We start from the raw sequence: 23,490 nt of genomic DNA, 5'->3' as shown, positions 1-23,490 counted from the left end.
TGGGGTTGGGGTCACGAGAGAGAGGGAGAGGGAGTTGGGGTCAATGTTGATGATGAGCTCGACGGCGAGATCAGCAGATCGAGATTTTGGGGCTTGATGACGGAGGTCGAAATGGCGGAGGAGGAGCTATATATATATATATATATATACACACACCAAAATCTTGCCCTGGGCAGCTGCCTAGGGCAAGTCTCATGTGGCTCCGCCACTGGTAATGTGGGGGTTGGTTGAAAATTTGAAACGAGCCTTGTATGCATTTATGTGCGCATGTAACTCCTTGGAAGTGGCTAACGAAAAACCGAAAAAGCAAGACATTTTTGGCATATATACCCCTCATATCTTCCATATTTGCAAACTTACCCTCCAAATCTTAATATTTGCAAAATATCCCCCTAATCTCTTAAATGGATTTTTTCTGCCCTTCCACTTATCGATTTTATTTTTTAAAACCAAATTATTGCAAACCTATTGGAAATTATTACCTTATTTAAATGCAATATTCTTAAATTGGAGTGGTAGAAAGACTCAATATGCAAGTTTTGAGGTGCAATTTTATAAAAATCAAGATCTGAGGGTTAGATTTACAAATATTTAAGATTTGAGGGGGTATATAAAGAGAAAACCTAAAAGTAAAAGAGCTACCACAGTTCACATCGCCTAGTTTTCATGAGGATTTTGTGGTAACGCCCCAAAAGTTCGGGGTCTTTTGTGATACTTGCCGCCGGCCAATCTAGAGAACGAGTTTGGTCGGGTCCAAGCTAATAGACCCGACCCGACCCGACCCGACCCGTCTGTTTCTCGAAGAGTTTTGTTCTGTCAACCCTCACGGTTTCTCTTTTCTTTCCAATCAAAGACTCGAAATTTTTGAGCGCTACAAGTAGAGAGAAGCAAAAAGAGGATTACAGAGAGATGGGGCTTAGAATTGAAGGAGAAATTGAAAGAGTTAATGGAAAGGAATTGAGCTACGAATCTTTTGTAGAGAAATACTTGAAGAAGAACCAGCCTGTAGTTCTCACTGGTCTAATGGACGATTGGAGAGCTTGCAGAGATTGGGTCAAAGATGATGGACAACCAAACCTCCAATTCTTCTCGACCCATTTCGGCAAATCTAGGGTTCAGGTGATTTCTCATCCAAAGCTGCCTTCTTTTTTGTTATAATTTAATTATTAGGTCTCAGTTACTGCTTGCTTAGGATTTATATATTCAGTTTTGCCCACTTGTATGAGAATTTATTTATGTGGTCTCTTTGACTTCCCCTCTTTTGTATTTGGGTTATTCTTATGACTTGTAATTTGAGGAAAAGTTTGCCCTGATATCTTTCAGTTTATCATTTGATCTTAAAAATTGTAAGTCAATAACTCCTATAGAAGCAGTAGGATAGTTCACTGGAACTTGACGTTGTGTACTTGCTGTTGAAATAAACTATATATGGTGACTGTTACATCAAAGCCTTTAGCATTTATTTTTCCTATTCTCTGATAAAAACATACCCGGGAACAAATTTTATGATGATTATCAAATCATAAGGCTTGAAATGTGAATTGGTTCTAGGAGCTCTGGATTTAAAGTTTTTGATAAATACGATGAATGAGACGAGTCTGTGCTTGTGTGTTATCACAACAAAGCTTCTGAAAGGTTTTGGGTAAAGAGGCATTACCATATGCCTTGAATTGAAGTCCATGAGTATGTTTTTTAATTAAGAACAGATATAACTGATACTCTTTATAATTATAGGTATTGAAGCATTCCATGAGTATGTTTTTTAATTAAGAACAGATATAACTGATACTCTTTATAATTATAGGTATTGAAGCATGTGCTGGTTAGCTGCATTAACTCTTAACAGATATAACTGATACTCTTTATAATTATAGGTATTGAAGCATGTGCTGGTTAGCTGCATTAACTCTTATTTGATGTTTATCAAGAGAAAACAGATCTTGTAGGTTTTTTTTCTTCTTTATAAAAACTACTCCCACCACTGCAAGATCTATATCAATTCTATTTACTATTATCTGTAGGGAGCATCATAATTTTTTTTGCCATTTTGGGATCGGACATGAATTTTAGTATTATTTCATGATTCTGTCGTCCAGTGTTGTCACTCGCATTACCATTTTAACTTTTTTATAATATAAAAGGTAAGGTCTTTTTAATGCATTCTGAGAAGAAAATGGCTTTATGACCCTTGGATCAGTGTTAATAATGAATTTGTAGTAAAACACTCTTTTCATTTCTTGCTGGCTTGCCCATTATCTAACATCCTTTATTTTGTGTGAATTTCTCTTCAAATATCCATGATACTGTTTTAAGTATTTCTCTTATTTACAATATTAAAGCAAATACGGAATGAATGCACCTTCCTGCTTTCTTGGAAAATTTTTGTGCACAGGAAATTTCACTCTCCACTTTGGTCTAGGTTTCCACAATACCAATAATTTAACGTGAGACAGCTGCTTGGCTTTTTTCTTTGTTTTCAGCAACTTTCTCATGCAATCTCATGTCCACTATGCTATTTGAATGGAGACTTCATCGCAAACTTACAGAGCATAGTCTATCCATTCATGATTTATAAAGTATACAATATACTAATGATATCCATATCCACTTATATAGAAAAATATGAAGTTCCTTTCCAGAAGTTCTTTTCTGATAATCAATTTTCCTTGGTTCAGATTTTCTTTGTTGTTGTGCAGGTTTTTTTATCCAATAATTTGTTGAGAGGGTAGTACTTCAGTATTGGAGTTATATGTTATACACATGTCAATACCACAAGTTAAAATAATGTAATTAGTGATTTACCTATTCACTTTTGATTTACATAAATTAAATTGTTCTCCCTGAAGGTAGCAGACTGTTGTACAAGAGAATTCACAGATCAGAAGAGACTTGAGATGTCTGTCTCAGAGTTTGTAGATCACTGGCTTGAATTTTCTGCAGGAAACTGTGGCGATGATGTGAAGTGCAATAAGAGAAGCCAATCATTATGGTACTTGAAGGACTGGCACTTTGTCAAGGTATCTTAAGAGTCTTGTTTGTCATTTGCTTCTTTCTAGTTGCTAACAGTATGTATGGTTGTTCCTTCCATTTTTCAAGAGTAGGATCCTATTCTGGGAAATTATCAAACACCCATATAGAATGTTTTTTCTTCTTCAGAAGCCCTTTATCATTAAATATCAGAATTTGTAGTTCAGTGATTAGTAATTTAGTATTAAATTTAAGATCCAAGAGAATTATGTTAATAAATTTGAGCATATTCAATTAAAATATATATAATGCTACAAGTCAATGACATAAGATTGTGATAGATAATTGGAGATTATATACCAATAGTCAAACTATATTCTTCTAGTGTTTCCATATTCTTCCTCCCTGTTCGGTACCTTTTATCATCTATCCATTTAGACCAACAAGCACAAGAAGGGGAAAAAACCAAATGGATGGGTGGGAGACTGGTGTTTTGTTCCCTTATGATCAAGTTCACATAGCTACATAAGCACATAACCAGAAGCATTTGTAATTCTCATATATGTTATTAGGGATGTAATGTCAGATCCACGATCCTCAAGAATTGGAATGCACTTGGAAGTTGGGAGGAGAAATTAGTTAGTTTGTTTACTTGGGTATATACATGGAGAATGCATGGGACGTGCATGAAAATTATGTGGGCGCGAAAAGGCTATCTATTTAGTGTCTGAGCAGTAGCTTCCATTACTTTGTTAGCCTTATAAGTACCCACAATTTATCTATTGTGCTATGCAGTAGTTTAGCGATGATGAGTTAGCCTTAAATATACTTATAAACAACTAAGTACGACTCTGCTTTATGTTTGTAACAATCTGTTTCTATTGAATTGCTCTGATGACACAGATGAACACTTACTGTATTTTTTTTCTTTACATTCTTACAAAGATATCTGCTTTGGGTCTTACTGGTTTTCTTAATCTTTAGTTCAGGAGTACCCCAAGTATGTGGCTTACACAACACCATCATTTTTTCTCGATGATTGGCTCAATCTATATCTTGACACCCACTCTATGCATCAACACAAGGATACTCATCATGATAAGAATGATATAAACTGTGCTGACTACCGGTTTGTTTACATGGGAGCTAAAGGTATGCTGAATATGACCTTTTCAAGTTCCCTACTTCACTAGCTTTGATTATTGTATCCATGCCTTCAATGATTAGGAATTATGCTGATTTTTGCATGCTTAGGTACATGGACTCCTCTTCATGCTGATGTTTTCAGGTCATACAGCTGGTCTGCAAATGTTTGTGGGAAAAAGCTGTGGCTTCTTCTACCCCCATTACAGTGTCATCTTATCTTTGACAGGTATCGTAAAACTTATTTTCTTAGAAATATATTGTGAATCACACACAATAAAAAAAAGAAAAAGAAAAATACTGGCACAGAGAGAACTAACAAATTTGTGATTACAGGAGGTAAACTAAGTATTTTGCAATTTCAAATTTAGTTTTTGAATTAAAAGCAACACAAGAGCACTGTAAACTTTTCTTGATTCCCTGGGAAACATTAACATTTAAAGGGTACAACCATTTATCATTGAAATAGATATATGTTGATCCGACTTTGAGAATGAGTATTTCCTGATAAGAATAAGTTATGTACTAGTGTTAAATTGTTAATAGTTGTGGTATGGGGACGTGGTATACTATTTGGAAGTTTGAACATAGACACTGAGAAGGGGTAGGTTTATTCAAATATGTATTTGATGCCATGTTACACTTGGGAGGTCATTTCAATAAATTATGCGAGTATTATATCTGTACTTGAGAAGAAAAAGTGACCTATTTAGACATTTGAAGACATGTAAAACCAAAGATTATGAGTTTTTTATAAAAGAATAAGAAACCCAAATTCAACTAAAAAAATGATCATAATTCTGATCATATTAAGTAATGAAAGTTCAAAATCAAACTTGTCACAGAGTAAGTCTGGGAATCTGCTAATTATAAGTCTAATAAGGAAATTTTTTATACTAGCTCACTGAATCATTCACATTTTACTGGCACACTAATATCAGGGAAAATGACGCTTCTTACATATTGTTAATGCAGGAATTTGAAAACCTCAATATATGATGTTCATGGTGATATTTCTGAAATAAAGTTTCCAGGATTCAGTCAGGTAAGTTCTCGTAAATTGTTATATATGTACCATTACTGCTTTTTATTTTCATTTACAAAATCTTTATTATAAATTATAGGCTATTTGGTGGGAATGTACTCAAGAACAGAATGAAATAATTTTTGTGCCAAGTGGATGGTATCATCAAGTCCATAATTTGGTAAGTTCTGCAGATATTATATAGTCATATCATCACTCTTTTAAGTGTAAATATGAAGACACTGATATTTATGATCTCATATGGAGAATTATTGCACTGCCTATGAAGACACTTGTATGCTACAAGAATATAATGCTTACATATTTTACGCATTTCCTGTACATTTTCAGCTTTTATTATTAGAAAAGGTTTCTAATATGATTTTCATTTGAATCTCTATCAGTTCAATGTTATTGAAGTTTTTATCTTGTCTTGTATCACAGGAGGACACGATTTCCATAAATCACAATTGGTTCAATGCTTATAACCTTTCCTGGGTGGTAAGTCAATGGCTTATCTATCAGTACCTAAATATAAGTATATCTACATAAAGTCAAGTTACAAAAATGACATCTTGCGCTAAGAACTAATCTAATGCTCATAATTTTTTGCCATTTTCAGTGGAACTTACTATTGAAGGACTACAAAGAGGCGAAGGAGTATATAGAAGATATCCGAGAGATTTGTGATGATTTTGAGAGCCTTTGCCAGAGGAATCTTGCAGCCAACACAGGTACAAATTAATAAATTAACTTGTTTGTACAGAAATAATCTTTATTTGAGTGGATGAGGACCTAGAAGTTTGTTTTCCCGTGAGAGGCTAGATTTTCTTGTTATACTGTAGGAAGATACTAAGAGCATAGAAAATGGTATGTTCACATGCTGCAAGTCTTTTGCTTATCAATCTGTGTGTGGAACTTTTGAGATAAATCATGAGATTCTAAAAATACATTCCAAATGAAAATTATTTTCTCCAAATTGTATCATGTTTTCCCAGAACTGTGTTATTTAGTATCCAAACGCAACCAAACGAAACAATTGATGAACAAAATGTTTTTTTTTCCTTTGGAAGTACTTGTCATTTCTCTGCCTTTTTTGTATATTTTTGATACAGTCCTTAGTTCAATACAGTCCTTTGTTCTTTTTGACTAACATCTTGTATACATTAAAACAGGCATGAACTACTATGATCTCTTTATCTTCATCAGAAGATTTGCTTTGGCCAATCTGACACTTCTCCATGATCTTAGAAAGGATGAGAACACCTTCCTTTGTCTGAGCAAGGCTCACATTCTTATTAGTAACCTTGTATCAATTCGTGAGGTTGCATTACGAATGGTGTCAGCTGAGGCCTTTGCAGAAGAGAATCTAAATAGATATTCTGAAGGAAACCTCACCGCATTGTCTGATATCAAAAAAATTACAGATGAACCATGCTTCATTGAACTATGCACGGCAATCTCTAGAACGCTTGAAACTATTGGAGGAGTACAAGCACAATATCATAAAGAAAGGAACCAGCCAATCTTCTCAAGTGAAGGGAAATTTGAAGTTTTTAATGATTGTGGTTGTATACCATGTACTCCAGAAGATCTAGTCAAAATGATCGACCTATTTATTTCAGATCTTAGCATCCATGGCAAAGATTTTAAGTTTGGCTTGCAATCTAATATCTGTGGCAGTGAAACCTTCAGCATTGAGAGAGTGGTGTTATGAGAATTATCAAAATATGTTGTCGGATCATGATATAATCTAAAATGACTGTCAAAGGATTAATCAAAAGACTCAAGTTTCACATTTATAGATTCATTTTATGGCTGTTATTAAAGGATAAATTTGTGTTTAGTAATCCATTTATTCTTTCGTTTTCAATATTTAAGGTTTCCTGCTCAACGAGTTATGAACAAAATATGCTGTCAAAGGTCGCTGCTGCTTTTGTTAACAGTACACATGGAACAGACTCGTTTAGCATTCTTTTTCGTACAAGTTGTCATGAAATGATTTTCCTCTGAGTGATAGATTTTGAATCAGGAATTAATTGGCTTTGATTTGATGGTATATAAGGTGGATTAGCTAATGCAAGGATTTACAAGAGATAAATGCCAAGTGCAGTTTTGTGAGGAATTTCTGCTGATGCGTTTTTATTATAATCATGTTTATCCATATATTAAGGGTTTTGGTACAGTAAGAACCACTCTGCGATTTTTGCTTGGAAATATCTCAAGCAGTATGAAAAACTTGTAGGAGAACTGAATTTGGAGCACAGCTTATGTTGGGTTTTCTAACATTTGTTGCGATTTGGAAATCGAGATGAGGAAGAGAAAAAGAACAATCACAGAGAACATAGAGAATTTTACGTGGTTCACTTCTCAATGAGAGAAGCTACGTCCACGATCGCCGTAAGAAAAATTTCACTATTCTCAGGTTAGGTTACAAGCTGCCCTAATCACTCTTTCTATAGCATAGGGTTCTTGCAAATAAGAATCTTAAACAGACCAGAAAACGAGCTCAGGCCCAAACCCGAGTCGCGATCGACCGCCAATAATGGCACGGTCGACCAACCAGAACGTCAAAAATCTTAGGAAACCAATTACAGGGTTCGCGGTCGACCGGACTTAGCCTCGCAGTCAACCAGACAGAGTGCAGAAACACATCCTATAGTGTGCATGTTTTACGGTCGACCAAGCCTTGCCACCCAAAATGTTGCTTGCTTCGTTTTTCCTATTCTTGCATGTTTTTTTCTCTTCAATGCAGTGAATAGGGTTGAGTCTGATAGTTAGGCTCCACATAGCCTAACAATCTCCCACTTGGAGACTAACTTTTAATCTTTATGATCTTTCCCTGCGGTGACGGCCTCCAATATTATTAAGTAATGAGGCCAAATGAGGCCAACTGAAGTTGAACACAACTTTAGTTTCTCCATAGTGACAGTCTTCGTAAGCATGTCAATCGGGTTCTCGCTTCCTTAGATCTTCACAAGCTCTAACACGTCATCATCCAAGGCTGACCTTATGAAGTGATAACGGACGTGTATATGTTTGGTCCTGGCATGAAAAGCTGGGTTCTTTGCCAAATGGATGACGCTCTGGCTATCACAGTGTAAGGTACTCTTCTCATTTTTCTGTCCCAACTCCTCCAAGAACCCCTTTAACCATATCATCTCCTTGCTTGCCTCTGTCGCAGCAACATATTCTGCCTCTGTAGTCGATAAAGCGACGATCTTATGCAACTGGGAGACCCTGATGGCAGTAGTCCCCAATGTGAACACATACCACGTAGTGCTCCTCTTCTGATCTATCTCACCAGCAAAGTCTGCATCAACAAATCCTTGCAGACCCACCTTGCCTCTCTTGAAGTATAAACAATTCTCTATAGTACCCCCACAAGTATCTTAGAATCCACTTCACTGCTTCCCAGTGTTGTTTTCCTGGATCTGACATGAATCTACTCACAGCTCCCACTGCATGGGCAATGTCAGGTCTCATACACACCATGGCGTACATAAGACTTCTAATGGTTGAAGCATATGGAACCTTCACCATATAGTCTTTCTTCTCATTAGTCACCGGACACTACTCCCTAGTCAACCTGAAATGACTAGCCAAAGGTGTGCTAACAGTCTTAGCATCACTCATTTCAAATCTTTCAAGCACCCGTCTAATGTACTCGTCTTGAGATAGCCGTAGTGTGCCCAAAAGCCTATCTCTGCTAATCTTCATCCCTAAAATCTGCTTCGCTGCACCTAAGTTTTTCATGTCAAACTCACTTGACAACTACTTCTTCAACTTCTTGATCTTACCCATATCTGAACCGGCTACTAGCATGTCGTCAACATATAGCAGCAATATAATGTAGCTGGTGTCAAGCCTCTTGAAGAAATAACAATGATCAGCATTGCACCTGGAGTATCCATTCCTCTGCATGAATCCATCAAACTTTTTGTACTATTGTCTTGGAGCTTGTTTTAGACCATACAAGCTCTTTTTCAATCCGCACACCATCTTCTCTTTGCCTTTCTGAGTAAACCCTCTAGCTGCTGCATGTATATCTCTTCCTCTAAGTCACTGTTGAGGAAGGCTATCTTCACATCTAATTGCTTGAGATGTAGATCCTCAGCTACAACAATGCTCAGAACCGATCTGATAGTAGTCAATTTGACTACAGGAGAGAAGATTTCCGTGTAGTCGACTCCTTCTTTCTGGTGAAACCCTTTGACCAACAATCTAGCATTGTATCTCTTGGAACCATCATGCTCCTCCTTGATTCTGTACACCTATTTGTTACTCAAGGCTTTCTTTTCCACTGGCAACTTCGCAAGCTCCCAAGTCTTGTTAGAGTTCAAGGATTTCATCCCATCTTTCATAGCAAGCTCCCACTTGCTCGCATCACCCACTCGACATACCTCATCATAGCTTTCTGGCTCAACCATCACTCAACAATACGTAGTTCAAATGAGACTTGGATTGTAATGATGGATACTTCAGATTTGGCTTGGGTACTCTAGTTGTCCGCCGCAACTCTTTGACAGGTGGACCAGGCTTTGTATCTGCATCTGTCCTCTCTGAAGTAATCTCCTCTATCATCTCTTCTTCCACCTCTTTTGCTACTTCTTTTGCCTCATCAAAACTAACCTCAAGGTTGCTCCCATCTGGAACATCATTCAGCTCGAAGTATACATGCTTAGACTGCACCGAGCTAGTGGACTGAATAGCATCACGATCTTTATAGAGGACTGCTTTATTAAAGACAACATCCCTGCTTCTGATGGTTTTTTTGTTCTGCTCATCCCAGAACTTATAGCCAAACTCATCGCCACCATAGCTAATAAAATAACATTTCAAAGTTTTAGAATCGAGCTTGTTTCTTACATGATCACTCAAATGAACATATGAAACACAACAAAATACTCTTAGATGAGAAAGGTTTACCTCCTTTCTGCTCCATATTTTTTCAGGTATTCTGTACTCCAAAGGTACTGATGGTCCCCGGTTGATCAGGTAGGCAGCTGTGTTAACTGCTTCTGCCCAGAACTGCTTTGGAAGTCTTGCTTGTAGACGCATGTTTCTAGCTCTCTCAGTCAATGTCCTGTTCATCCGTTGTGTTATGCCGTTCTACTGTGGTGTACTTGTCATTGTCCTCTCCAATCTGATGCCACTATCATAGCAGAACTTATTGAACTCAGAATCTTCATACTCACCGCCATTATTTGATCGCAGCTTCTTAATCTTCAAACTTGTTTCATTTTCTACCATAGCCTTCCACCTTTTGAACACTTCGAACACTTCTGATTTGTGTTTCAAGAAATAGACCCAAGTCTTCCTCGAGTGATCATCTATGAAGGTCACAAAATACAACCTTCCACCAGTAGACTGGATTGATGTTGGATCCCACACATCTGTATAAACTAGCTCAAGCTTCTTTTCCTACGGAGTTCTGTCAACTCTTTTGAAGCTTATTCTCTTCTGTTTTCCAAAGATGTAGCTTTCACATAAGTCAAGATTAGTCGACCTCAAACCTGGTAGCTTTCCATTCGACTGCATAACCTTTAGCCCTTTGCTGCTTATGTGACCAAGCCTTTTGTGCCACAAATTTGGATCTTCTTTGCTCTCAACCACTGCAATGGATCCACATGCATCTGTCGTCATATAGAGAGTCTCACTCTTCGTGCCACATGCAACAATCATAGACCCATTGGTAACCTTCCACATATTGAACAAATTTTTTAAACAGACCCATTCCAACTTTTTATTTTCAAAACCGACTCTTTTTTTTTATTTACCAAAACCAACCCGATTTTATGATTAGCAGATTAATCACATTCCTAAATAGTCGGGGTTGGCAACCCCGACTATTTAGGACGGTGTTAAACCCTAATTAGAAGCATTAAACCCTAAAAATTAATGTCCTAAATAGTCGGGGTTGCCAACCCCGACTATTTAGGAAGGTGATTAGTCTGCTAATCACAAAATCGGGTCGGTTTTGGTAAATAAATAAAAAAAAAAGTCGGTTTTGAAAATAAAAAGTTGGAATGGGTCTGTTTAAAAAATTTGTTCTCCACATATTACATGCGAAGGTTGTTATATATCCCTTTTTTGCCAACTATCCTATGGAGATCAGATTCGTCCTCAGGTTAGGAACATGTCTCACATCATTCAATTTCTATACGGACCCATTGAGGTTGATCTGCACTACTCCTTTTCCAACTATATCACACGCCTGGTCATCACCAAGGTAGACTTTTCCTAGATTTCCTGGAACATAGTTCTCAAATAGATCTCTATTTGAGGTAGCATGAAACGATGCTCCCGAATCCAACACTCATGATTCTGTTTTGCTCTCTAACAAGCAAATGAGGGCATCATTTGATTCTCCTGAGGCAATGTTCGCTTTAGTCTTGCTCTCCTTGTCTTTTTTTGGGTTCCCTGCACTAATTCTCATAGTGTCTATACTTGCCACAGTTCCAACAATCAATCACTTTCTTGCTTCTACGATTTTTGGATTTTGACCCGTCGTTCCTCGAATTTGGTCTTCCACGACTATTTCCTCTATTCATGTTTCTGTTTCTGTCTCTACTTTCAACATTCAGTGCCGACCCTGAACTGGAGACTCCTTCTTCTTGTCTTCTAATCTCCTCGGTCATAACCATGTCAACAACCTCTGAAAACTTCAGTTTTGATTTTCCAAATGACCCGCTAATCGAAATAGCGGTGCCCTTCCAACTATCAGGTAACTGACCAAGTATTAAGAGGGCTTGAATTTCATCATCAAATTTAATATTAACGGAGTTTAACTAATCCGTGATCTTATTAAATTCATTCAGGTGATCCTTGAATTTTTGATTCTCAGATATCCTCAGATTAAATAACTTCTTTATAAGATGTACCTTATTCGCTGCAGAGGGTTGTTCATATATGCTGGATAAAGCAGCCATGAGAGACGCCGTCGAGTCCTGATTCTTAATGTTGAAGGTTACAGATCTGGACAAGGTCAACCTGATTGCTCCAAGGGCCTTCCGATCTAACAAATTCCATTCTGTATCCTTCATATCCACTGGCTTCTCTCCCAACGGCAAATATAGATCCTTCTGATAGAGGTAATCTTCCATCAGCATCTTCCAGTACCCGAAGTTTGTCCCATTAAACTTCTCGATCTTGGACGTCTCCTTCTCAGATCCCATATCTAACCTCAAATCGCCTGCGCCGAACCTGGTCGCTTTGATACCAATTGTTGGGTTTTCTAACCCCTGTTGCGATTTAGAAATAGAGATGAGGAAGAGAAAAAGAACAATCACAGAGAACACAGAGAATTTTACGTGGTTCACTTCTCAACGAGAGAAGCTACGTCCACGACTGCCGCAAGAAAAATTTCACTATTCCCAGGTTAGGTTACAAGCTGCCCTAATCATCCTTTTTATAGCATAGGGTTCTTACAAATAAGAATCTTAAACAGACCAGAAAATGAGCTCAAGCCCAAACCCGAGTCGCGGTCGACCGTCAACAATGACGCGGTCGACCAACCAGAACATCAAAATTTTAGAAAACCAATTACAGGGTCCGCGGTCGACCGGGCCTAGCCTCGTGGTCGACCGGACAGAATGCAGAAACACATCCTGTAGTGTGCATGTTTTCCGGTCGACCGAGCCTTGCCTCGCGGTCGACCGGTCAGCACCAAAAACGTTGCCTGCTTCATTTTTCCTATTCTTGCCTGTTTTTCTCTTCAATGCAGCGAATAGGGCCGAGTCTGATAGTTAGGCTCCACATAGCCTAATAGCTTAAGCGCCTACTTGTGTTGAAGAGGTCAAATATTTAGGGCTGGCAGCATGTTAGGGTGTTTTTCTTATTGATTTTGGTTACAAGTAGGGTTAATTGCAATACTTTGTAGTGTGATTGTGTAATCAGTTTTACTTCCTAAATTATTTATTAGCACTTACATCACCTGGACGAAATCATTTCTTTCATTGTTGAGATGTCATGTGGTAATCATATAAAATAAGGAGGGGGAAAAGAAGAAAAAAAGATCTTGCCTTTGGTTATAATTCCAGCAAGTATCTCAAAGAAGATTATTGCCTTACAGGGCAAAACACCAAAAAGATAACATAGAACGCACTTGTATATATTTCCTTCACTTCCCCAAAATTTACATTGGCCTTAAAGATACGTATAAAAAAAATTGAAGACAGACATACACTTGTAAATAAAACCTGAAGAATCTATAACCGACCAAAACCATTTCTCAGTTTCAACAATAATAAAACTCCGGTCACTTAATTTCAAGGGCAATTCATATTTCTTCCTGGACCTCCGTAGTAGAAATAATTCCCCCAAACACTATTAACCCCTCCTTGTATATCATAGCATTCAGGATGATCAGCAAGAACATGAAGATTCGTCGCGGGAACTAAGCTGTTATCATAGTCGACCACCTGTAAGTTACGAAAGTAGGACGCTCGGCCAAATCCTTCTCTGGAGAAATGACCACTTCCCATTTGTGTCGATGTATGAGAACCTGAAGACTGCGAGTTTACAATTTCGCCCCCGAATTGAACCATGCTTGCATGGTTTGTTAAGCGGCTGAATAAGATGGATGGCCAGTAGCCCACAAGTAGGCCTGGACCAAACTCTAGCCACCAGTTTCCATGCTTAGGATCCTGTAAGTAATATAAATGGATTAAAATGTTTGCTTGATTCATAGGCACTTTGTTTGTTAGGTGATGGGAAACACTCTAAAAACTTAAAAGATTTATGAGCTCAGTGCGAAATTCATATTTATCTAGGTTATCGGGTTGCTAGATGATTCAAATTGTTCTGCGAGTACTGAACAATATCAAACAATTGAGTTATTTTATGAATGACATAGGCATGGAACTCATCAATTAAATCAACTGGGCTATTTTATGTTTAACATCTGCATGAAAACAACCATTATTATTTACCAATGCAGTGACTTGTACTTTTGCTTCTATCATCAGTGGGTTATGTAAATTTCTTTGTAGAGTCATCAATTGTTGTATATTTTTATTTTCCTTCAGTGTTTAGAAATCCTTTTTTCTCAAAAGTGTAGAAAAGTAGTTATTTGTTGTAAATTTGTAACAGATTTAAGGCTACAGGTATTTACGCATAGACATTTATTTACTAAATGTATGCCAGTTTAAGCAAAAGTAGATTAGTAGAATATCAAGATTATATCGAGGAAAATGTCCAAAAAAGTAAAATGAAGAAATAAAATCCAGGTGCATAAGAAGAAAATATGATACATGAGACTATTAAATCAAGTATGTATGTTCCCTCAAAAGTAGATGAGTAGAAGGGTATCCACATGGAAAAGTAGTGAATTGTCTCAGGGTGGAGAATCCACTGTCCTTGGCCTCAATGTGGGCTTAGCACTACCACTATTCAAATGGAGACCAAACCCCACAGTATGAACTTTCAAAATTATAGTAATCCCCTGATCTATTGAAAGTTCAAGGGGGCCTCTTGGATTTATAATTTCAGGGTGGCTCTGTGAAAAATCCTCCAAAGTTAAGGGTTTTTTGTGAAATTTTACCCAAAAAAATAAGTATATCCTTAATTTTGAATGATTTTATAAGGTACATAAAAGAAAAGATATTGAGAAATCAAAAGAAGTTGTCAATGTAGGGAGCTTTATCTAACAATTGAACTAGATTCTTTGTATAGAAGGAAACATTCTACCATGTAAATTACCTTCCAAATAAGAATACTGATGTCAAACTGGCCGCCATTGTAAACTGAAGCTGGGGAGATAGCAGCTCCAATGGCGATCTTATTATTAGTTTGGACGAAGCCTGAGCACAAGAGATTATAGCATCCAGTGGCTTGGTATGCATCAGTCTACATAATTGAGATGAAATTAGTATATAGAATGCAATGTCATGTAGAGCTGATTATATATACTGTCATGAGAGTCAAATTGTTTACTTACTGTCCAATAAGTGAAGAACCTTGGGAAATTATCTCCATAAAGCTGAGGGCTAACCTGAAAATGAGAACAGGAAAAAATTGATTAATTTGCTTTTTATTACTTTCTGATGCATGGATTTGTTATTGCCTGAACCTGTTGAGGCTAGAACCGAATTTTTTATGTAGCCAACAATTAAGAAATGTTTATTTTCGCTTACATTTTTATGCCTATAAAAGCTTATCCAGACTTGCATAGTCTCCCAAACTGGATCTTACTAACGTTTTATGATAAGACATGATATTTTGTCTATTTTGAATGCATTAATTGGATCCCAATTGGAAAATCCCTTCAATCATGGAATGAATTGGGTAATGTTTAATAATTAAAACATCAATGTTTATGAGTTTTGTAGTAGCTAAATCTCCCTATGTAGTAAAATATTCATGGGATTTTTTCCCCTTTCATTTTATCTAACTCAAAGAGCAATAATCATTAAAAGTCCCATTCTTCTTTAAACCTGCCATCCAGCTTCAATGGTGTTGAGATCTTCACCAAAGGATCCAGAAATGACCCAAATTTGAGACAAACTGAACTCTGAAGCACCTGTAACTTTTGGTGCCCACACATTCAAGCTAGCTTTTGCTCCATAGTACTGATCTCCACTGACATACCCTACTGCATGCTGTCACCAACCAAAAACATACAAATATCAACACCCTTCAAAATTTTCAGGCAAAATAGTAAATTACAGAGCACTATGCTTTATTTTTGAGGGAAAATGAAAATCTGCATATCAATCTATACGAACTTAAGTTTGAACATAGAAATCATCTCTAACCTCATGCCCGCCGCTCTCTGAATCTCTTCGCACTGTCTTTCTCCCAAATCTTTTAATGGAGCTAGCTCTCAAAATTTCTTCTTCTCTGGTTCTCCTGATTGCCACTGTCCCTTCAGGACAAGAGTCCCCTGAGCTCATCCATAATTGCTTAATCTCAATACTTTCACTGGTAATAAAATGTTTTCTTGGCCTCTTCGGTGGTTCCTGCATTGGTAACATAGTAAGTAGCTTAATTACATAAACAAGAAGCAGAGCATCTCAAGGCTTTGAAGGAGTACCAATGGCTTCTGTCCTTTTAGTCTTGGATGATCAAATGCTGGCTGGAGATGAGAAGGAACACAGTCTACAAGATCACCATCAGGACTCTGTAAAAGATTAGCAACAGCCCAACTCATCAATTCTCCTCAAATGCAGCAAAGAATAAAGACGGGAAAAGAAAAAGAAAAAGAAAAGAGGGATTTGGGTTTTTGGAGAAATACCTGAATTGTCTTCAGAGGTGGCTTGTTGAGCCCTTTGAGGTGAGCTTTTACTCTTCTGTACTTTATCAGCTCTTGGCGAGGCATGAAGGTGGTATTGGCTTGCAATGAAGAGGAGACGGAGGAGAGAGGAGCACAGAGAAGGATCCAAAGAGAGATGGTGATGATTTGAGAGGGAGTGGCTTTGCTAGAGCTCATCTTGGAAGAATTTTTGAAGGTGTAGTCCTTGATGTAGGCTTGTCTTTGTCCCTGTGCATTGAAGTAATGGTTGTCCTCTTGCTCCTCTCTTTCTCTGCTGGTACCTTGAGAATATCCTTGCTTCTATGAATCCAAGTTTCGCGGAATCCAAATTACAGGAGTTAAATCCCAGAATAAAAATAAGCCATCACATCCTCTCTTATACCACTTCTCTCTGTATGTCCAGATTGAAAAACTATAAAATAAATACGCACAATGTGCTCGAGGAGAAGAATACTTCAATAAGTGTATTTATCCCCAAATCCTATTGTTTTATAGTGAGTTTGAATTTAGAAAACTCTTAGGTCACCTGCTGTCCAGTACATCCTTTACATATGTATATTATACATCCAGGTCGAAAAGTTATCCAATGAATCCGAATACGGGGTGCTCCAAGGAAAAAGAATTCTTGCACTATAATTTTCTTTTAGATCCTCATATTTTGTACGGTTCAATGTATTTGGATAAATGTGACTCTTAAGAGAAGAAAAAACTTCGTTCAATGCATTCATGTGATTCAAATATAGCTTTTTAGACTACCAACTATCCAGTGAACATTATTCAGATCCCAATAATGTGGTTATAGGTTATTGTATATTATTGGAAAAAAACTAATTTCTGCGTATTTTTTAATAAATATTAACTGATTTCTTTTCTTTTATGAAATCATGAGGTTTACAGGTGGATGGAGATCGAAGAGAGGCTTTGAGAACTTCCTTCAGTGCAAATAACAAGGCCAACTTTATCTTTATCTCTTCTTTCCACTTCTTTTGTAGGGCGTTGTAATGAAGACATGCCCCCTTGGGGGGCCTCTTATTCCTTTCTTTGGACTCAGAGAAGGAATTGGATTTCATTCCCTGGTCTCCCTTAAACTCTTTTCTACTGCTTCCTTTTCTTTCTCCCCAGAAATTCTGTCAGATACTAGGACATAAGGTTTTTAAATAACAAACGAGATCTTCTCCTTTATATATATATTATATATATATATATATGATATATATGGATATATATATATATATATATATATATATATAGTATATATAATAATATATATAATATATATATATATAATTATATATATATATATATAGTATATAATATATAAATAGGGTTAGTTTGCTTCACAAATTGCCTATGAGATTTTATGTTTTCTGAATATAATAAGAAACATAATTGTATATATTGCAACTTAAGGTGTTATTAATCTGATCTAAAATTATTCAGAACCTTGGAATTATGCAATTGAGTAACTTCACATCTTATGAGCAATATAACATTGCTCTTATTTCAACCTCTTCCACTATGCTCTTGATGATCTAGCCTTACATCAGCACATAATAATATAAATTTAATTTAAAACTAAGAAGCTATGTTTTTGTTAGCAGTACAGCCTTATAACCTACTCTACTCAACTTTTGTGCCGCATCTGCTGTTATGTTTACCAAAAATGGTTGGGCTAATTCAATTATCTTGGACAAGATCAAAACAAAATTGATTCAATGACAGGTATCTAAGGCAATTTGAGAATTTAGGAATGTTATGATCCTGACATCATTTCATGACCCACTCCTAAGTCCTACCTGCCCTTACATAACATAGATATTATATTTCAAGATATTATATCTAAAAAAAGCAAGGATCATACAAACTAATAAAAACCAAAGAAAGTGTACTTTTGTTGATGGAAGCCAAGTCTAGACAGTTCTTTTCTTTTTTGCATGTGAACCATCTTATAATAATGTATTTATTGTTTATAAAAATATAATAATAATCAAAGCTGTTTATTGCTTAAATCTATAATTTTTCTTTCTTTTCCTTATTTTTAAGAAATAATTAAGCACCTCTAACTTTGTCAAAGAATTAGAATGTACCCACTGCCCAAATCGAGTTGTGTGCCCCATTTCCAAGGAGTAGAATCCTTAAACATTCTCTCGTCGATCACTATTTTATGCTAATAAACCAAGATCTGTTGTTCGATTACATGGAATCTATTACCACTATGCATTTAGATTCTATAGATTTTCACTAGCCCTACCTCAACAAGACAATTTTATATCTAAAAAAGATTTAAGATTTTGGGAACCTCGATAATTTAATGTAATGAAAAAGTAAATAAATGGGCTCAATTATAGAACCCGTATCCTTGCAAAGGTGCAATCTAGAGCTAGCTTCTTATTTTACTAGGTTTATCTATGTAATCAAAGTAGTTAAGTATCTAAAATGTGGGTGCACCAAGGCCATAAACTACTAATGATGCTAGCCACTTACATTACCCTCTTCTATATGTTACCCTTTTGTTTTCCTTGCGCTACAAAATCCCACTAACTTGATAGTGCTGTATTTTAACTTAAGACACAAGGAATATATGCTCACAGAGAGTAGCTCTTGCTCATGTTTCTCATAAGAGGAAAAGGATTAAGATACCTCACTTAAAGCATTGCTCCCCTAATTGGTATAGGGAATAGATTCTAATCTAACTCTAGCAAAACCTACTAAAGTTGAATAAGTTAATTATTCATTATTCTGTTCTATTATTATATTTTGGCAAAATATTAAGATTATGCAAGGCCTAAGCCTACTCTTGGTCAGACTCTTTGCAAACCATGTCTTTTTCTTTTTAGAGTAAGAGTGGCTTAATATTATTTCATGTTTTTGTTTGTTTTTTGTTTCACTATCTGCCTCTCCTCATATTAAGTTTGTCCATATACATTGTTACTCTCTAATTCATAAGTTTGAGATTTTTGGTAAATTGGTTTCTTGATATGATATTAGAATTTCTGATTTCATGAGGTCCTGCATTAATTCAAACCTTGCTGTTTCCTAATTGAAAAAAAAATGTGTCAATGTGAAGACAAGTGTTTAGAGTTTTTGGCTAATATGTTTATATGGTTTCTTCACAATCATAAAGTTACTAGTTGTTTACCATTTATTGAAAGGGAACATCAAATAAAATCTCCTACAACTTACAATGATCATTAGACCACATGAAAAGGTCTGAAAAATTGTAGCCAAAAGGCAAGCAAATAGTTGGCAGCGGCCAATTTGGACTACTTAACTCCACCAAATTCAACTAAAAGATTAACCAGATTTGATCCATTGGCAGTGGTCTCTTGGATTGATCAGTGTCACCCAATATTTTTGCTGTTTTTCCATAAAATCCATTGCCAACTAGTTGCATAAATAGCTACGCATGGTAACTTTATCCATATATAGCATTGCTTAGTCATTTTCAATGTACAACTCACAGGAGAAGCAAGTTAGCTGATCACACCCTCTCATGAACTGATGCGCCATTGGACCTCACTGGGAGTTGAGACTGATCTAAAGTTGAAAGGATGCATGAAAATTTTCCAAATAATCTTGAAAAGGTAGGAGGAATTGAGAATGACACTGAATGGGAGGTTGCAAATCTGTTGGCGTCGGTTTGGTCTCCAAGTGGGAGATTGTTAGAATTAGGGGTGGAAACAAACCTCCGCCAGCGAAGAGGAGCTCCGACGAGCTCCGACGAGTTCGATGGTCGCAGGCGAGCTCCGGTAGTCCAGCCGACGAAGCTCGAAGCCCAGGCGAGGTTGTCGACGACCAGATGCAGGCGACAGGACGAAGCTCGAAGCCCCCAGCTCTGCGTTCGAGCGATGGCGAACTCTGCGTCACAGCGGGTCCGAACTCTGCGTTCCGCCTATATAAACCCTCTTGCCTAGGGTTTCGCCGCTGCTGAACCCCCCCCCTCCTCTTCTGATCTCTCTCTGGTGGCGGCGGCGGCGATCTGCCCTAAAACGCAGCGGCGTTTTTTCCCTAAAATCGCAGCGGCGTTTTTTCCCTAAAATCGCAGCAGCGGTTTTCCTTTTTAATCCCCAGCTTCAACGTTGTTTTGAGGGGAGATTAAGTAAAGAGATTTAGAGAGAGAAAGAGAATTAAGAAGAGGGGATTTTATATTGTGGGGTATTTATTCTCAAGTGGGTATTGAAAGGGTTCATACCCTGTTATTATTAACACTGTAGCTACAGTGTTTATTTGAGAAATCCCAGTTTAGGGATCTGCTCCTAAAATTATAATTTCTTGTTTGATTAATAAGAAATTATCTGTGTGGCTCCCGAGGACGTAGGCAGTTGCCGAACCTCGTTAAATCTTGGTGTACTTTTTCTATACCGCGTTTCCGTTGCATTAGGGGATTTAGGCGTTAAATTCCCAACAACTGGTATCAGAGAGTAAAACGATCTAGAGGAAGTCAGATTCAAGTGGGAGTCATGGCCGCAGATGAAGGGAAGGTGAGAATAGAGAAGTTTGATGGATCAGATTTCGGATTCTGGAAAATGCAGATAGATGATTATCTGTATCAGAAAAATCTGTATCAACCTCTCTCGGGGAAGAAGCCGGAGGGTATGAAGGAAGAAGATTGGAATCTTCTGGACAGAAAAGCCCTCGGGGTTATTCGTTTGACGTTAACCCGCAATGTTGCTTTTAACATTGCAAAGGAGAAGACCACGGCAGATCTTATGGCAGCACTCTCAAATATGTATGAGAAGCCATCAGCCTCAAATAAAGTCCATTTGATGAGGCGGTTGTTTAATCTGCGAATGGCGGAAGGTGCATCGGTAGCACATCATCTCAATGAACTCAATACAGTCACGACCCAATTGAGTTCAGTTGATATTGAGTTTGATGAGGAAGTTCGAGCGTTGATCCTTTTGTCTTCCCTACCAGAGAGTTGGAACGCTACGGTCACAGCTGTGAGTAAGAGTTGGAACGCTACAGTCACGGCAGTGAGTAGCTCATCGGGAAAGAGAAAGTTGAAGTTTGACGACGTTCGTGATCTGGTTCTCAGTGAGGAGATCCGACGGAGAGAGTCGGGTGAAGCTACAACCTCTTCAGTATTACATACAGAGTCAAGAGGTAAAAGTTTAACCAGAGGAAATGGATCAGATGATAGGAGATCCAAATCCAGAAATCCCAACAGTTCGAAGGCTATCGAGTGTTGGAAGTGCGGGAAAACCGGGCACTACAAGAATCAGTGCAGGAGTGCACGGGAGGAGTGGGAGGCAAATGCAGATGTGAATGTTGCCTCCACCTCAGGAGGAGATGATGCGCTGATATGCTCTTTGGAGAGCAAGGAGGAGTCTTGGGTGTTGGACTCGGGAGCATCATTCCATGCTACTTCTCAGAAAGAATTCCTCGAGAAGTATATCCCCGGAAACCTTGGAAATGTATATCTTGGTGACGATCAAGCATGTGCCATTATTGGCAAAGGTGTGACTGGAGGATTTCGAAGGGCGCAATGACGATTGCCAGAGGTAGGAAGACTGGTACCCTGTATATGACAGCGGGTGCACGTTGTTCGATCTCAGTTGCGGCATGCAATGAGACTTCAAAGCTGTGGCACCAGAGACTCGGTCATATGAGTGAAAAGGGGATGAAGGTTATGCACACAAAGAGAAAACTCCCAGGTTTACAATCAGTAGAGATTGATGTGTGTGAAGAATGCATACTTGGAAAGCAGAAGAGAGTTAGCTTTCAGGCAAGTAGCAGACCCCCCAGGAAGCAGAAGCTAGAGCTTGTTCACTCAGATATTTGGGGACCAACAACCACCGCGTCGATTGGTGGGAAACACTACTTCGTGACTTTTATTGATGATCACTCTCGGAAAGTATGGGTCTACTTTCTGAAGAAAAAGTCAGAAGTGTTTGAGGCTTTCAGAAGATGGAAAGCCATGGTCGAGAATGAGACCGGTTTGAGGGTAAAGAAACTCAGAACAGACAATGGTGGTGAGTATGAAGACACCAGATTCAAGAAGTTCTGCTATGAGCACGGGATCAGAATGGAGAGGACCGTGCCCGGCACGCCTCAGCACAATGGTGTGGCTGAGCGCATGAATAGAACGTTGACAGAGAGAGCCAGAAGCATTCGGATGCAGTCAGGTCTACCGAAGCAGTTCTGGGCAGAAGCAGTCAACACAGCAGCTTACTTGATCAACCGAGGTCCATCGGTTCCATTGGAGCACAGAATACCAGAAGAGGTATGGTGCGGAAAGGAGGTAACCCTCTCACATCTCAAAGTTTTCGGTTGTGTAGCTTATGTGCATATAAGTGATCAAGGCAGGAATGAGCCTGATCCCAAGTCCAAGAAATGCACATTCATCGGGTATGGTGAAGACGAGTTCGGCTACCGCATTTGGGACAACGAAAACAAGAAGATGATCAGGTGCAGAGATGTGACATTCAACGAGAAGGTGATGTATAAGGACATGCACAAGACAGATGATGGTGACTCAGAGAGCGAGTCAACATTTGTAGATGCAGATGATGTTCCGGATAACCTCTCGGAAGAACCCAATGCAGAAGATCCTCAGCCAGAAGAGACTGTTGGACAGAATGGTGCGCAGAAGCCCGACGCACCAGCTCCGATGTTAAGGAGAAGTACTCGTCCTCCTGTGCCTAACAGCAGATACATGAATTATATGTTGCTGACAAATGGAGGAGAGTCTGAAAGCTTTGATGAAGCTTGTCAGAGTGGAGATGCGAGCAAGTGGGAGTTTGCTGCGAAAGAAGAGAAGAAATCTCTGATCTCCAACCAGACATGGGGACTAGCTGAGTTGCCCATGGGGAAAAAGGCACGTCACAACAAGTGGGTGTATCGAGTGAAGAAGGAACAGGGTGGTTCCAGAAGATACAGAGCCCGACGAGTTGTCAAAGGATTTCAACAGAATATCCAAGGAAGAAAGGATCCAGCGGATATGTTGACAAAGGCAGCGACCTTTCAGAAACTGAAGTTGTGTGCAACTTCAGTTGGCCCTCATGCATAGATGATGAGGGCGGAGCCACACAGGAGAGGAGCTTGATGAGATAGCCTGTTGACGTCGGTTTGGTCTCCAAGTGGGAGATTGTTAGGTTGG

At 38.2% G+C, this 23,490-nt stretch overlaps 2 protein-coding genes across 5 annotated transcripts; one reads left to right on the top strand and one right to left on the bottom strand.

Moving 5' to 3' along the window:
• Window positions 858-6,970, top strand: LOC109840563 (jmjC domain-containing protein 4). Of its 4 annotated transcripts, XM_020409257.1 has the most exons (10): window positions 1,105-1,119; window positions 2,697-2,725; window positions 2,847-3,017; window positions 3,957-4,119; window positions 4,222-4,339; window positions 5,086-5,155; window positions 5,235-5,315; window positions 5,579-5,635; window positions 5,757-5,868; window positions 6,310-6,970. In XM_020409257.1, the coding sequence occupies exons 3-10, from the start codon at window positions 2,895-2,897 to the stop codon at window positions 6,849-6,851; spliced, it is 1,266 nt and encodes a 421-aa protein (XP_020264846.1). In that variant the 5' UTR covers window positions 1,105-1,119; window positions 2,697-2,725; window positions 2,847-2,894; the 3' UTR covers window positions 6,852-6,970. The 4 variants fall into 4 exon arrangements, with proteins under 4 accessions (XP_020264845.1, XP_020264847.1, XP_020264846.1 ...); XM_020409256.1 differs by lacking the exon at window positions 2,697-2,725 and having other exon boundaries at window positions 858-1,119; XM_020409258.1 differs by lacking the exon at window positions 2,697-2,725 and having other exon boundaries at window positions 1,003-1,119; window positions 2,854-3,017.
• Window positions 13,227-16,831, bottom strand: LOC109840562. Its single transcript, XM_020409255.1, has 7 exons — window positions 16,371-16,831; window positions 16,170-16,256; window positions 15,892-16,095; window positions 15,571-15,735; window positions 15,075-15,128; window positions 14,837-14,983; window positions 13,227-13,782 (listed from the first exon to the last, which is right to left on the bottom strand). Exons 1-7 carry the CDS (start codon window positions 16,563-16,565, stop codon window positions 13,405-13,407), a joined length of 1,230 nt encoding a protein of 409 aa, XP_020264844.1. The 5' UTR covers window positions 16,566-16,831; the 3' UTR covers window positions 13,227-13,404.

Source organism: Asparagus officinalis, chromosome 5 (assembly GCF_001876935.1).
Source record: "Asparagus officinalis chromosome 5, Aspof.V1, whole genome shotgun sequence".
In the NCBI taxonomy this organism is placed as follows: domain Eukaryota; kingdom Viridiplantae; phylum Streptophyta; class Magnoliopsida; order Asparagales; family Asparagaceae; genus Asparagus; species Asparagus officinalis.
The sequence above is the reverse complement of the archived record's forward strand: the minus strand, read 5'-3'. Positions and strand labels throughout refer to the sequence as shown.